Here is a 16,016-nt window from a genome sequence, read left to right on the forward strand (position 1 = left end):
AATTTCACTTACCCAAAACAGTTAGCTCTGCTACTTCACTCTCACGTTCCCCAACCATGTTGGTACCAACACAAACATATTTGCCAGCATCACTTTTGCGGGTGTAAGTAATCATGAGCTTTCCGCCTCGTATCTTAAAAAAAAGTTTTACAGGAATACTATTAAAATTATTCTAGCCATGTTGACATGACAGAAATCTTCATAAGTGAAGTCTACTTTCCAAACAAAGAACAAAGCATAATTATATCAAAAAGCTAATGTGCAGTATTTGCTACATTTATAGGTAGTAAATTTAGACAGAATTTATGCCAAATATACCAAATATAAAAGAAGCCAAACACTTTTACTTACCTACATCTTCTTATACAGGTATTGCATTCTGTACAACTAGAAATCTGTATTTCTAAACTGGCCAAGTTCTTTCATATTATTTAGTTAAATGAAAACCAAACAAGTGCATGAATAATTCAGTTAGCAAGCAGGAAAAAAAAGGAAATTCTTAATACCATATGAGCATAATTAATATATAAATTCAGATTAGCTATAAGTGATTTCAAGGAAGCATATTCTGGTACTAGAAGATGTGGAAATAAAAATGTCTCTAGTTACTTAATTTGTCAGAGTTGCTTTAAAGGAATATATCGTTAAAGACCCCAAACCGTGCACAAACTGACGTGATCTAAAAAAACATAGGTGTTGCTGCTGCCCAAGTAGTTTCTCGGGGATTTGGGAGGCAGAGACTGAACAGATCCCAATAAATCATCTCAAAAGTCATTTGGACACACTCTTGAACATTTAATTATTTGAAGAAGAATTAATTACAAATGTAAGCTGACTTCCAGTACAATAAAGAGGCTGAAGTTAACCATGAATTAAGATCAGGATGCGGAAATTGAACTATCTTTACTTAATTTAATAGGCTTTTGGTGGAGAGTTGTGTTCAATTACCCAGGAATATCTATAATGCCTGAACCTTGGAAAGGTTTTGTCAGGGTTACCTTCTAGAATGTTTTTTCATGTAGGTTTTGAACTCAACCTCACAGTTATTCTGTATAGTGTACTGATGAGAGAGAGAGAGAGAGGGAGGGAGGAAGAAAGGGGGGAAAGAAGGGGGAAGGAAGGAGGGAAGGAAGGAGGGAAGGAAGGAAGGAAGGAGAAAAAGCAAAGCAAAGGCAGGAAAGAACCATTCAAATGGAATTGTTTTTCCATCATAAACTTGGAGTTTACTGAAACCACTACTTTATGAAGGTGGGTCATACTGTCTTGGAGTGCCGAAATTGCTTAGTTTCAATCCAGACACCCAAACTAGACACTGAGTCCAAGTCTTTACGTGTTAGGACAAACCAAATATTAACATTGCAGTTTTAATTTCTGTGGCTTTTACAAGTTAATATTTTTTTCAGTCATTTTATCAAAACAATAATCATGATCCTCTAGGTACCATTACAAAAACCACACAGGGATTTTGTATTGCTCATGACTCTATCCCTCATACCTAGAATAACGCCTCCACATAGTAGTCACTCAAATGACTTTTGTTGAATACAAACTGCTTTTATACACAAAATCTAGTCTGTTATCCAATGAAGCATTTCTATAAAGGTTTATAGCAGTTACATATATGTATGATATATATATATATCTCATATCTGGTAACTGCTATCATACTACATATATATATATAATTTTATATATGTATTTGTATATATGTAATTTTATACACATATATAATTTTCATATATACTTACCTAAATTTCACACAGAATAACACAAAGAAATAAATGTCACACAAAAACAAATAAATCTTCCAGAAGTTAATGACTGTCAATACTTTGTGTGCAGTCTTCTTTTGTCTCTCTCTCTCTCTCATGCACACACACACAATATATATATAGACATGATATAGATCCACCTCCACCTCTACATCTATTCACACACACTTTTACTAATGTAGAATAATGTGGTATGTGCTCTTCTGTATGCATTTCCAACTCAATAATATGTTGAGAATATTTTTACATATTAAAAATTGAAGACTGGGGTGCCTGGGTGGCTCAGTCATTAAGCGTCTGCCTTCAGCTCAGGTCATGATCCCAGGGTCCTGGGATTGAGCCCCACATCGGGCTCCCTGCCTCGGCGGGTAGCCTGCTTCTCCCTCTCCCACTCCCCCTGCTTGTGTTCCCGCTCTCGCTATGTCTCTCTTTGTCAAATAAATACATAAAATATTTTTTAAAAATTAATAAATGTTGAAGACCTTGTAGACAGATCCTCCCCAACCATTTCAATGACTAAATAGTATTCCATTATACATAGTATTCATTGTATAGATTTATCAGATTTTACCAAAATATTGCCCTATTGATAGACATTGAAGATATTTCATTTTTCCCTCTTCCAAATCAGCATCTTTTCTCACATGTGCAATTATCCCATTAGAAAGTCTCAAAGTGGGAGTCTTATTTCAAGTCCATCCAACCTTCAGGCTATTGGTTCATAGTGCTATTTTATGTTTCGTTAAGTGGCTCTTATGTGAATATATCATTTACATTTTGGTCTTTATCATAACACTGCTGTGAAGCTGTTAGGGAAAGTGTTCTAGTAACTTCATTTTTCACTTAAGGAACCAGCAGCTCAGCAAAGCATAATCTCCTCTCCCATAAAGCTCCACTATGCCCATCATCACAGTATGTTGTAATTCTGCGTTTCAATGCCAGATTTCCTCCCTGACTGTGAACTCTGAGGCAGGGAAGCATATCTCATTTGTCTTTTAGTCCTAAGACCTGTCACAATATCTAGCAAAGAGTAAAAAAAAAATGTGGAAGGAAAGTGACTTGCCCAATGTCACTTAGCAAGTTGGAACAGATTTTAGCCAAGATATATGTCTTCGGCTGTGCGAGATGTGCAAATGACAGGAAATAGCCGACAGCACTGTTATAATTGTGATTTAATGAAGTTGAGCTTCATAAGCTTGACTTCTTGAGGTTCAGAAAATTTGAGAATCATATCAAGATCCATACTATTAAGATCCGCTGTCACCTTTTGTCATATACTTACTTTGAAACACTTCCCATAAACATTCCTAAAATCTTGAGGAAACAAAATCATTCTGGCAAAAATGAAGGTGACAAACTCTATTCCTGATAGGAAAGTTAAATGATCTGAGATGTGGTCCTGGATGATGTTCTGTTATTGGTTCTTTAATTTTGGATAGGACATTGAGCTCCTCCTATGCCTCACAATCTAACTTTAAATGTTTTTGCATGTTTAGGTGGTCACTTCATTTCTGAAGGGACTGTACATTAATAAGTAAAAGTTATAGCAAAGTAAGAGGAAGTCAACAAATACTCTAAGTATTCTTTTTGCTTTAAAAGTCAATGAGTCATGTCCACAATAAAATATAAGGCTTTATGAATAATTTTAAAATACATTCAAATGTGGAGAAAAAGGAGAGTCAAAGAATGATAAAGTATAAATAATTTTCAACAGTACAGACATTTTTACAGCTTCAGGATAACATAGTACTAATTTACTTTTACAAATCTTAAATACTTGGGAATGTAGAGTTTTAAATCAACTTGCTGATGCACATGTGGGCCACCAATTAACATTATATATTGCAGCCCAACAGTGTTATATTTTGAAAGGATCTCTATACATTGAGAAGAAGGGAAATTTCGTTAACATGAGTTATGAGGGGGCTGCCAGGGGATTCTCAGACAGAGGGAAATTCCAATGTTGTGCTGAATGGGAGGGAGCAATAACTAAGGTGAACTACAAATTCAAAGAAAGCCATCAAGTACTGAAGAATGTGTTGTTCACACCCTATTCCTATAGGTCTAGCTATACCCTTGACCTTGAGCAACATGGGTACGAACTGGGCAGGTTCACTTACATGCAGATTTTTTTCAATAAATATAGTACAGTACTGTAATGTATTTTCCCTATGGTTTTCTTAATAACATTTTCTTTTCTCTAGCTTACTTATCATAAAGATACGGTATAGAATACATGTAATATACAAAATATTATGTTTATGTTATGGATAAGGCATCCAGTCAACAGCAGGCTATTAGTTAAGTTTGGGGAGAATCAAAAGTTATACACAGATTTTCGACTGTGCAAGGGGTGGACACCCGTAACCTCTATGATGCTCAAGAGTCAACTGTATTCATTCTTGGCTCAATCTTGAAAAAACTTTTCTAAATCCATCTGCCAGGAGACTTACGCTTTGGTGACACATAGCTATGTTTCGCTACCAAATATAAATAGAGAAGTCCTTCCTCTTTTATAAGATTTTAATTTACAGACTGCTTTACAGATTTTAATTTACAGACCATGTTTACTCTTCAAATTAAAAATAACCCACCAGACATTTTACAAAATATTTTCTCTGTCCTTTGTAAGTAAATACTAGTTGTATGGACTACTATGACATTTATTTCTATGAGAAGTGTTTTTAAATGAATCCAGTATCTCAAGAAGCTTTTTTCATTAGAATCATAATATGACTAAAAGCATACATTTATCACACCTGTTCATTTATATATAATTTCTGTATCAATGAAAAAAACCTGAAATAACGAATTGAGGCCTAAAAATAATAAGGCATTTTTTGAAAAATGCTTTTTTTTTTCTTGAATAACAGCAGAGATATTAATCATCAATGGCTACATGAAGTCAACTAAATTGTACCTTCCTCCCCCCTCAGGGTGGTCTTTACCAACATTATCGGGTTGGAACAAAACTCAAAATGAAAATATATACAAAAACTTTAAAAAGAGAGAGAGAGAAGGTTTCTAAATCTCAGATAATCTTTCAAATTGATCAGAAGTACATACATTCACACAGGAAAGCAAAGTGAGCATGGGCCCTGGAATCACCGCCTCTTAGTATATACATGTGATGACAGACAAGGCGTTCACTCCTCTGTACCTCTGTTTTTCATCTCTAAAATGGGGATTCTCTTAACATACAACTCCAAAGATATTGAGAGTTATATGAGATAAATCATATAAAGTACTTAGAAAAATGCCTGCACATTATCATAATTATATATTATGCTTATGGATTTAAAGATTAAAGAGACATTTGCCTAATCAAAGCCAATCTTCCTTTGTAAAGCTACATCCAGAAGCTTTTTATTAAAATTAATTAGTAACACATCTTCCACTGCTTTTATCAGAAAAAATGTTTATTTGCATCAACATAGCAAAGCCTTAGAAACAAGTAATTCTCAGGCCAAATATATTCTTATTTCCTCCAAAACAGTGATTCTTTATGAGGGCAATCACCTGCCCTCTCCCAGGAAATACGTGGCAATGCCTTAAGATATTTGTGGCTGTGACCACTGAGAGGGGGGCAGGGGTGTTACTAACCCCTGGGGGGTAGAGGCCAGGGAGGCTTTGAAACAGCCTACAATGCACAGAGGAGTCCTCCACAAATAAGGAATTATCACACCCAAAACGTCAATAGTGCTGAAGTTGAGAAATTTTGTTCTGAAGGCCTGCCTCGGGCCTAAGGATAAAAGCTGGATTAAAAGGACAACAGGAAGGAGGAGTCAAAATCAGAAAAAATAATGTGTTTGGGGTGCCTGGGTGTTTCAGTCGTTAAGTGTCTGCCTTCGGCTCAGGTCATGATCCCAGGGTCCTGGGATCGAGCCCCGCGTCGGGCTCCCTGCTCCGCGGGAAGCCTGCTTCTCCCTCTCCCACTCCCCCCGCTTGTGTTCCCTCTCTCGCTGTGTCTCTCTCTGTCAAATAAATAAAATCTTTAAAAAAAAAAATAATGTGTTTATTCTATTTGGGAAATCAGTGCTGCAACTTCTGAGATTAGTATAAATCCCCCCCCCCCACACACACATACACACATACACCTTCTACCCTGTTAGTAAGACAATTTCACTATAAAATACTACATTCCATTCTGTATTCGCTGGCAATAATGGTTAGGGGTCTCCAAGCAGACATGACAACTTAAATGGAAAACTAAACAAGCCTCACCAAACCTGGAAGAAACTTACCTCCTTAAACACTTCAGAGACTGAAATTGATAAAGGTGAAGGAAGAAACAACAAAGTGCAGCAAATAGAGAAATAAAAAAAAAATGGATGAAAATGGTAGTCTTCAATAAATTCAAGTTGATTCTGGCAATATGTCAATGGCTGAATGGAAACAGAGCTAAGCAAAAGCCATCATTTTATTCTCTATGGTCACAACTGTAGACTACATAGGGGCCTGTTTTGTTGTTTTTTTTTTTAATAAACAAAAGAACAGGGAAAACACGGTACTACAGCCCTGATCAAATATAACACACCGGCTCTCAAGCAGGACCTATTATTAATCATCATCATTTTATGTTGAGTTATGTAACAATATTGATTGTAAAGGGTGACTTTATACATTCTAAATCTTAGTGGCCCTTTGTAAACCAAAAATTGACATTTCCTCTCTACAGAGAAAGGAAAAATGTGTCTAACACATACAAAACACTATAAATGTGAAAATAGCCGTATTTAAAACAAGCTAAGAAATATGTCTTGGCAGGTCCCTTCCTGCAACTGGATCTGACAGCCAAATTGTAAACCTATCAAAAACGAGTTTGTATAATGAACAGACACAATGTTAAACACTGCAGCAACACTCCTTCAATTAACATAATCCGGGTGGTGGAGAAGCAGACCGCCTTAAGCTTTCAGACAATATGCTGGCATCTAGCCTATGTCAAAAATCTAAGGCAGAGGTCCTACTTCCTCATTACCATATACCTTACCAGACCACGGTGGTAACCACATTAGAAACCCACATTTCCATAAGCTCTAGACAGTGCTTAAAGGGGGGCCTCAGCTATCTACATACGTAATAAAAACAAAACAAAACAAAGGTTCTCCCAGGGGACTTGCTCTTTTTTGGGAAGGAGACAGAAGAGGAAAAAAAGAAGAAAGTCGTAAAGAATTTTAAAGTTTTAAATATCAGCCTCTGAATTTTTTTTAAAAAAGTGTTTCAGAGACATTAAGGTATAGAACACATCAATGTATTTGATATACAGGATTCTTATAAACTAGCATTTTTCCCTTTAAAAATTAATATATGGTCATTTTCCTGTCTTCTCTCCTAGTACTTAAAGATTTCTCTGAAGCTGTTGAAAATCCCTTTCTAGACTGTTTTCCTCTTTACTAGACTGTCTACTAAATGCCAAGATTATATAGAAAAATCAGGCATAAAATGTAGCTTTTTAACCAAAAAGAGAATCATTTTATATTTCCAGTAAGCATGAAAAAATCAGAATTAGAACTTCAATCTTATTTATTATTTATTCTTATTTCCAGAATACAAGAAGAAAAACTGATTACCTTTGTACACATAGAAGCATGTTTTCTTTAAAAAAGTAAATTAAGTTTTTGTCTGATTATTCAATGAAGTATATAGCCTACCCTGCAATCAGTACTTAAAATCAGAAATAAAGATGAACTTAAAATGAACTCCTTGGTATGTCTTAATTTTCTACCCTAAAGCAAGTCAGATGATTTGCAGTATCTGTTACACAGGAATTTTTTTTTCAGGCGTCACCCTCACGTTAGCCATACACCTCTAGGTTAACATACTAACCCAACTGGGGCTAATTAACTAGTTTGGCTACACAAAATCTTTTCTGCTTTTAATTACATTAACTTAATGTGACTTGAATTCAGCAGACCAAAAATGAAACCACTAATTATATTAAGGGCTTCAAAGATGATTTCAAATTGCTAACCACCAAACTGTCATATAATTTATCTCATTTCCTTTAATAGATTTTGCATTTAAAATCTGTGTTCCTTACTAGAAATACTATTTTTAAACTACATCATAACAGATTAAAAGAATAATGACTTAGAACGCTAAAGGAGAAATATGTTTAAATAATACCTATCAGACACACATAGGTGTCATCAAACCAGTGAGAAATTATGCAGTACTGAATTTTTACAATTTTCAAAAAGATTTAAAGGCTCAGAAATATTCATTTACAGTAGTGAAGGTTTGATAAGCAGGGTTAACATGAAGAGTGAAATTTTTAAAGCACCTGAATTTAGAAATTATTTTTTTCTGAAAAACTTGATTCTTTAACCACTGTTCTCACACTATTTTTGCAAAGTAAATAAGAGGAGAGGCTTTGAATTACAGTCTAGTTTAGTATATATCATCCTTAAACAATTTCCTACTAACTCTCTTTGGGTAGAATATCTGTTCCCAGCAATGTTGTCAATTCTGCCTGGATCTTTGACCTACAGCACGGATATCAAGCTGTTGTGAACTTGAGGAGAAGTACTTTGCGTGGGCTTAAGACTTCTCAATGACAATGAGATGCAGGTACCCCAGATGGTCAGCCATGGCCCCCAGACATTCTCCTTGGTGAAAGAAACTGCAGGGCAGTTTTGGATGGTCCCTACGGACTCTTTTCAACAGAGACATGTAGAAAAGAGTCAGGACAACAGCTTTTAGTTTTTTTCAAATTTAGCATTAATTCAACAACAACGACAACAAAAATAAACCAAAAAGATATCTTGCTTGAGCAGGGAGCAGAGAGATCGGAATTAAAATAATACCCACTACTTTCGCATCTGGCTGCAAAAGTGGTACCACTTTTTTTGTTGCTTTAATGCAAACAATTCAGATTAAAGCGTCCACGTTTTCTACAACAAACACTACAACAGCATCTTTCAAAAACAACCATGCTTTACTGCATTTGAAATTAAGCAAAAAGACTGGTGGTAGTGGAATTAAGTGTACAAATGATAGACAAAGGATTGGATAAAATACATGTCTCGTAGCAATCTAAAAAAAATTACAACGAAGCAAAGGATAATTCCTATAATTCAGATCCTACACAATATGAAAGAAATTATTGTATTTCTTATTTGGCAATATTTCTTACACCTTTAGTTCAAAAAGAATAGTTAATAAAAAAGTCATGTCTAGAATTAAATCATTTCATGTTTTTACTAATTCTGCTTTAATATCATATACAGGTACTTTATATTTCTGAATATACATATTAATGATTGTGTTCTTGTTTCACTCTTTGGAACCTAAATTTTAATGTAGTTAGCAATCAGATACAAGTTTAAATTTTTGATAAATTTCCACTATCAAAAATCACTGACCTAAAACAATTTGTATCTATTGCTCTAGTCACTGTAAGCACTTTTCTTAGTAGATAAACAAATTTCAAGAAAATTTTTATTTATTCTGCTTATTTGTACTACTCTTGTCACACAAAAATAATGCTTTTTAAAATATCAGGTATCCATGACAACACGATTTCATATTTAAGTCTCAAGCATATGTTTTATTTTAAGTAAACATATAAACAATACACCAGGATCGGCCAGATCACAGTTCTTCCTGGCTAACAAAGTTTATTTACTCTTTCTACTTTTCATAAAGGCTATTATCTCTCAATTCACTTCCGAAAAATGTTCACCTCTCCCTATTCCTTTATCATTTCCGTTCACAGAGACCTTAGAGAGAGAGAGAGGGAGGGAGGGAAAAGGAAGAAAAAAATGCATTGTTTTAAGTATTTCCCACTCAAGTCTCTTGATTAGATGTGACCTGGTTTCACGCTGCTCATCCAAAGGTTGTTAGGTAAAGCTGCCTTGTACTCATCACCAGTTCCACACGGACTCGTGACACAATGAGGGCAGCGGGACCCCAGAGATGGGTTCAACTGAGAAAAACAGATTATAGAGGAGTATTCACAATGTTTTTTTACTGTAGATTATTTAGAAAATTAATTCAGATTTTAATAGCACTGTAAAAAGTTTTCCCCTGGATATCACTCATCCACTGACTCATCATCCATTCTTACGCAAAGCCCATTTCCTGTTCTGCAGTCTACTTAAAGTGTAAATAATGTCCCCGGGATTTGCACAAAACGTATTATATAACATAAAGGTGCCTGGGTAAGTACATATTCATTATAAAAAATTATGGAAATGATAAATCGAAAGCAAGCAAATGACCATTTTGCATTTTTCTTGCGGACATTAAAAAGGGCGGTGTTACAAGGAGAAAAACATAACTTGTAGGTCTTTCAACTGTTCTCTTAGCAGTAGAACAGAGAGGAAAAATAGGCAATTAGGATCTCTCCACTGGTGTCCCATATTTGCTTAGGCTGCATGCATAGAAGAGAACATGATCCAATTTCATTTGTTTGCCGGTACACTTTACAATACCATTTAAAAACCAACACGGTTTCAGCCAGGAGTCTAAACACACTCGGTCATCAGAGGGAAGCAACAAGAGACTCATGCAGAAAAAGCAATTATCCCAGTGGGGGCACGTGGCTCTCCACTGCTTGGGGAGCTGGCCCGCTGAGAACACAGGCCTGGGAGAATTGCTGCCTAGGACTATGGCAGCTGCACTTTTCTGGTATTTCCACTTCCCCGACTAAACTTTTCATTTCTCCCTCATAGCAGTTTATAAACTGGGAGTTGGCCATTGGCTGCTGCGGAGTCACACCTCTGATAATTTGATCACGGACCACGTCAGGAAGCACTGTACTGCTAATTGCCAGCAAGGGGGAACCACCCTACAGAGAGAGACACAGTTAAGTCACAGGGAGAGGAGAATTTTCTTTGTGAAGGTATAAATTATTACCTTTCTGTCTACTGAGTCTCTATCACCAGAGGACCTTCCCGTGAATCCTCATTTTAACAAGGAATAGTAGAAAAGAAACACAGTCTCCTTAAAACCCGCCTCTTTCCCTGGAGTGTGGCTCAAAGTCAATATGAAGACTTGGGTTTGGCATTTTCTCTTAGACACCCACTTTCTTGAGCCAGTCATAGTTATTATGTAGCCTAAAGCAATCAACCGAGAAAGCCCCCTTTAATTTACTGTATTTCAAACCAGGGGCAGGCAACTGCTTGGTGTTGGTGAAATGGAGAGCAGATAAACAGGGAAGGCTTTTAGCTGATTCCCCAGGTTTCTGGTTCCCCAATCATTAAGATCAGAGCCCAAAAGTAAATCCTCATAAAGAGGAGGTAATATAAAGAGTGGTTTTGGAAGAAAATAGCCTTTGCTAGCTATCTCCTAAAAGTAAGAAAGTTGATTGATTTTTACCTCTATGAAAATTATAGGTGTTACGTGGTAGAGTTCTGCATGCATATGAAAAATTAATTTAACTCATAGCTATTAAAGTTAATGTATTAGTTCCTTCACAGGTCTCATGAAACAATGTCCTGCTGTTTTAAAGGTAAAAACAAAGTCTTATGGGCAATTTTCACTTTTCTAAAAAACCAGGTTTGCTTTCTATCACCTCGTCCAACCATCTGGCTATAATTCTGAATTTACATACAGTCACTGTTAGGACAGCCTGAAATAAAAATCTATGGAGGAATTATGACTATACTCTAGAAATAAAGATGACAGATGCTCATAGTATTTGAGGGAAGAAAAGCTCATATTCAAACACTTGGCTCTTTCAAGTTACAAGTGCCCCAGCTGAAAGTACTTTTCAAACAGTAAATCCCTTTTTCTCTCCATCAGTTCTTATGCTTAGGTCTTCTCTATAGTTTTGGTCCAGTGTGAGAATTTCCCTCACCCCCAAATGCCTTGCTAAGATAATGCCTTTTCCAGAGACTGTGTATAATTTGTTACTCTTGAAATTTAAATGCATTTATATTCTGAATAAGATACATAACCATGGCAGAAAAAGTCAAATCAAGGTTGAGCATGCAAGGGATTCTTGGATTCAGAAATTCACAATGACTTTATGGAAATTAAGTAAGGAAAATTACTTTATAGAAACATTTATAATTTGAAAAAAGTAAAAAGCAATAAAATCCTTTAATCCTATTTATTGGGATTCTCTGCAAATATGAACATCCCTAAAGTAGCTACACATTGAAGTAAACACCCACTCCCATTCTGTGGTATTTTAATCCCAGAGTCAAAGGGGAGCAAGAGGAGACTTAATCAAGCTTAATTGATTAATCAGAAGTCAGGGCTCATCAGACCAGGGTCAGAGACTCAATATCCATATGGCCAGTTGCTTCACTCTCTTTTATTGATCACAAGACTATGTCAGAACCTAGCTCCGTTATTTGGCAAATGCGTGCCTCCTCCCATAAGGGACATATGATAAGATAAAAATAATAATCCTCTTCTCCCCCAACACTGCTCATGTTAAAACAAATGAAAATACATCTAAGTACTACCTAAGAAAGCAAGTTGAGTAATTTGCACATGTGAGAAAGACATTAAATTCATGAGAAAAAAAGGTGGGAGCTAGGGCTTAAAGGAAATCTTCTCATTGGTTTACATTAAGCTTCAGAGTTACCCATACACATTTCTCACTATTTCCTGAGAACTAATGATTAAGGCATGGACAAATAAGAAATAAAAACAAATGTATCATGACCCCTTCTATTTCTATAGTTATCTGTGAAAAAGGAAAGATATTTGTTTAGGATAATCTTTCTCGGTTATAAATAGTTCAGTTCTCTGTTCAAGACAAAAGCGTCCTGAACAGAAAATGTAGTGCAAAAAGTATCAATGGTGTTAGCGACCTCAGTGTTCTGAACTGCTCCTAACCCTAAGTCTGTAAGTATTTGAATTTTGAGTTGAAATTCAGAATTTTGTAAATTATAGATTGCATCCACACAAACGTAATGAGTAGCTATTTTATTAACTAAATATTAATATTCTATTATTCTATTCTATTATCCTATTCAATATTAATTATTAAATCCTAATAGAAGGAGGTTCCAGAATTAAGTGGTGGGAAAGGTTCTGGTGGAAGTGATGTTAGCCAGTGGAAAGATTAAGGAAAAAGATAAAGTCAATTAAAAAACAACAACAAACTTGATCCCATGTTTCTTGCCTCTCTTCCACATGAAATATAAATTCTATAATGGTAAAGAACTTGTATCTCTAGTATGTAGCACAACACCTACAGAAAAGATAATACCAGATTTTTCAAGATCTAAAAAAGCAGATACATAGAATTCCTTGATTTCATTCATCACTTCAGAAAAAGGCTTGATATTTTAGAATTTAAGTTAGAAGTACACTATTTTATATTGCCTTGCAGAAGACAAATTCAAATTCTTTTTTTTTTCCTTAAAGATTCTATTTATTTATTTGACAGAGAGAGACAGCGAGAGAGGGAACACAAGCAGGGGGAGTGTGAGAGGGAGAAGCAGGCTTCCCGCCAAGCAGGGAGCCCGGTTTGTGGGGCTCGATTCCAGGACCCTGGGATCATGACCTGAGCCGAAGGCGGACACTTAACTACTGAGCTACCCAGGTGCCCCCAAATTCAAATTCTAATGACTTAATGTCAAGGTAATAAATAAATTTAAATTCTCTGATGATTCAAAAGAAGTTTTAAAGGTTTTACCAACTGCAAAAATGTAGCGGTACCTGGATGGCTCAGTTGGTTAAGTGCTTGACCCTCGATTTTGGCTCAGATTCTGATCACAGGGTTGCGAGATCAAGCCCAGCTTTGGACTCCATTCTGGGCATGGAGCCTGCTTAAGATTCTCTCCCCCGCTCCCTATGCCCCCCTCCAAAAAAAATCACCTGCAAAAGCCTAACCCCTGAAAAAAATTAAGTCCTAAGTATAAAATGCCTTTGATGGTTTTCTCCAAAAGCACATGAAAATTATATCAGTGAGTCTGTGGTACATTTCATAAATGTATGAATGTATACAGCAATCTGTATTATTATTGTTATAGGTGATGCAAATCGTGATGTATCAACATGTACTACCTACACGACACTATCACATTCAGCATCTTTGATTTTTACAACAGTCTCACAAAGGGAAATATATTTTCCTATTTGGGGATGAGAAAACTAAAGCTCAGAGAATATCAGAAACTTGCTCTACATCATGTAATAAGTGGATCAGAGCTCATTCTCCACAGATTCAAAATAAAGCTTACATAGAGTGCTTCCTTTGGAACAAAAAGCAGGAACTCATATTTTCTTTGCATCCCATACCACAAGCTGTGGATTAGCAATATCTTGCAAATGTATAGATCCCAAGACTCAATGGTGTGGCAAAGAAATAGGTGTTAGCCTGATGGCCCTCCTTCCATCTGACTCTATTCAACCTGACTGATCTGGATATCCAACCTAATTGCCCTTAATCCATCTGGCTGCCGGGGGTGGGGGGTGGGGGAGGGATGTGCATGTTTACACTTGACATCAGCATGTGTTCTTTGCAAGTAAAGTGTAGTTAGGTAAATATTTTATATTAGTCCCTACACAGAGGAATGGTTCTTCTTTCCCCATATAAACATGCACTTACTATCATGGCATGTTTATAATTTAAACAGAATATTTATAAACTTCCCTAATAAAGATGAGGAACTCTGACATGATCTTTTATAAGCATGATGCATGGGGCAATACGGTGGCATAATATGTCTAGGTGAGAGGAGAGTGACACCATGAACGTTCAAAGGCAAAGAAATACGAAATGATGGATTCCTAAGCGAATTACACGTTATCCACTCAAGGAAACAAATTGCCATTATTTTAACCAGTTTTACCCATATTGAGTTCAACTGCTCTTGAAATTTTCCCATACAAGATGATGCTCTTAAATGTGACTTAAATAGGAGCCTGTTTCTACTGCGATCAGCCTTTAAAGCATTCATGATCACCTAGATTTGTAAGATTTAAGAAGAGAAAACCTGTGCTATCTGTTAGTAATTTTGTTAATGCACACCAGATTATTTTACAAGTGTACTATTTATCATATTATCAAATTCTTTGGGTTTAAAAGATAAAAATTGAAGTGGTCAGATGTTACCAAGAGAGTATTAGTGCTTTTAAAGCACCTATCCTTTGAACAAAAGAAATGCAAAATCAGCATTAGTTTAGACATCAGCCTCAGCATAAGATTAGGGATTCTTCTTTGAGAGAGTGTCCTTATATAAAAGTGATAATAGTACAAGACTGAGAAATAGATAGAGTCAATCTTAGCCAGTTACAAATAATGAAAAAGAAATCCCAACCCCATTTAAAGGGGGATTAAGGCTTAAAATAATTTCTTTGATTTCTGCATCTTGGACCATGTTAAAACATGGAAAGAATGCCTTGTATAATCAAGTGCACTTTTCAATCGACTCCTTTGCTTTTAAGATTACAATTCATTCTGCCTATGGTAAACAGAAAACAAATGAAGTCTGGGTTGTCCTGAGCAAACACAAAAATTACAAGCAATTAGAAAAGTCAACTTTTTTTTAAAACAGAGAATTTACCAAAGTGTATTTTGCTATCATTTAAATGTTTTCCACATCACAGGTAAGATTTATAAGCAATGCTTTACGATAAATTTTTTTTAAACTGTATCCTTTGAGAAGCAATTCATCTGTGATTAATAGAACACCAAAAATAAAATAAACTGGTTAGAGCATCATCCTTGAACCCACAAAAGATTATACCTTTAATTTGGCAAACTACTTTAACCCATAATTAAACAAAGTGCTCCCAGACAGTAGTAAAATTTCACTAGTCCTTGGCTATCTGGAGAAATGTAACGGCCTGATCAAATATATCAAAGTCTTGGAAAATGAAGAAATGCAGCTGCTTGAGTGAGCATGTATTATAAGGGGAGAAAAAAGGCAGGTGGGGGCCGGGGGGGAGGAACATTTGTAAGTCTGCTTTCTCTATTAGTATACCCAACTAATCTGAAATTCTTATTACAGGCTTTGTCATCTGACCATGTGTGTTCATTTCATAGAATTATAATACTTCTGGTTAGTGTACTGTATTGATAATTACTTTGAATTATGAGGTACAACCTTTCTTTAGCTGATTACTCAAATGTCTGAGCCACTACTTTCTGGAAGGCCTACTCTGATTTCTGATCATGGGTGCTAACCAGCAGCGTACATCCACATCAGGTTTCAGCCCAGTGAATTTTAGGAATTGGCCGATTTCCATATGGAAGGTGGCTTGGGCAGATCTGCTAGGTACTCCCTATGTCTTCTAACGTTGTTTTGGCTGAAACCAACATTTGGGTGGGAT

General features: G+C 35.9%; 1 protein-coding gene across 1 annotated transcript in view; it reads right to left on the reverse strand.

The window, feature by feature from the left end:
- ROBO1 (roundabout guidance receptor 1) overlaps positions 1-16,016 on the reverse strand; it is a 405,403-nt gene that overhangs the window by 113,004 nt on the left and 276,383 nt on the right. Inside the window, exon 4 of the mRNA XM_035015148.1 lies at positions 13-133. Within this exon, the coding sequence (XP_034871039.1) occupies positions 13-133 (121 nt within the window). The remainder of the gene's footprint in view (positions 1-12; positions 134-16,016) is intronic.

Source organism: Mirounga leonina, unplaced genomic scaffold (genome assembly GCF_011800145.1).
Source record: "Mirounga leonina isolate KUSES-001 unplaced genomic scaffold, KU_Mleo_1.0 Mir_169, whole genome shotgun sequence".
Lineage (NCBI taxonomy): Eukaryota > Metazoa > Chordata > Mammalia > Carnivora > Phocidae > Mirounga > Mirounga leonina.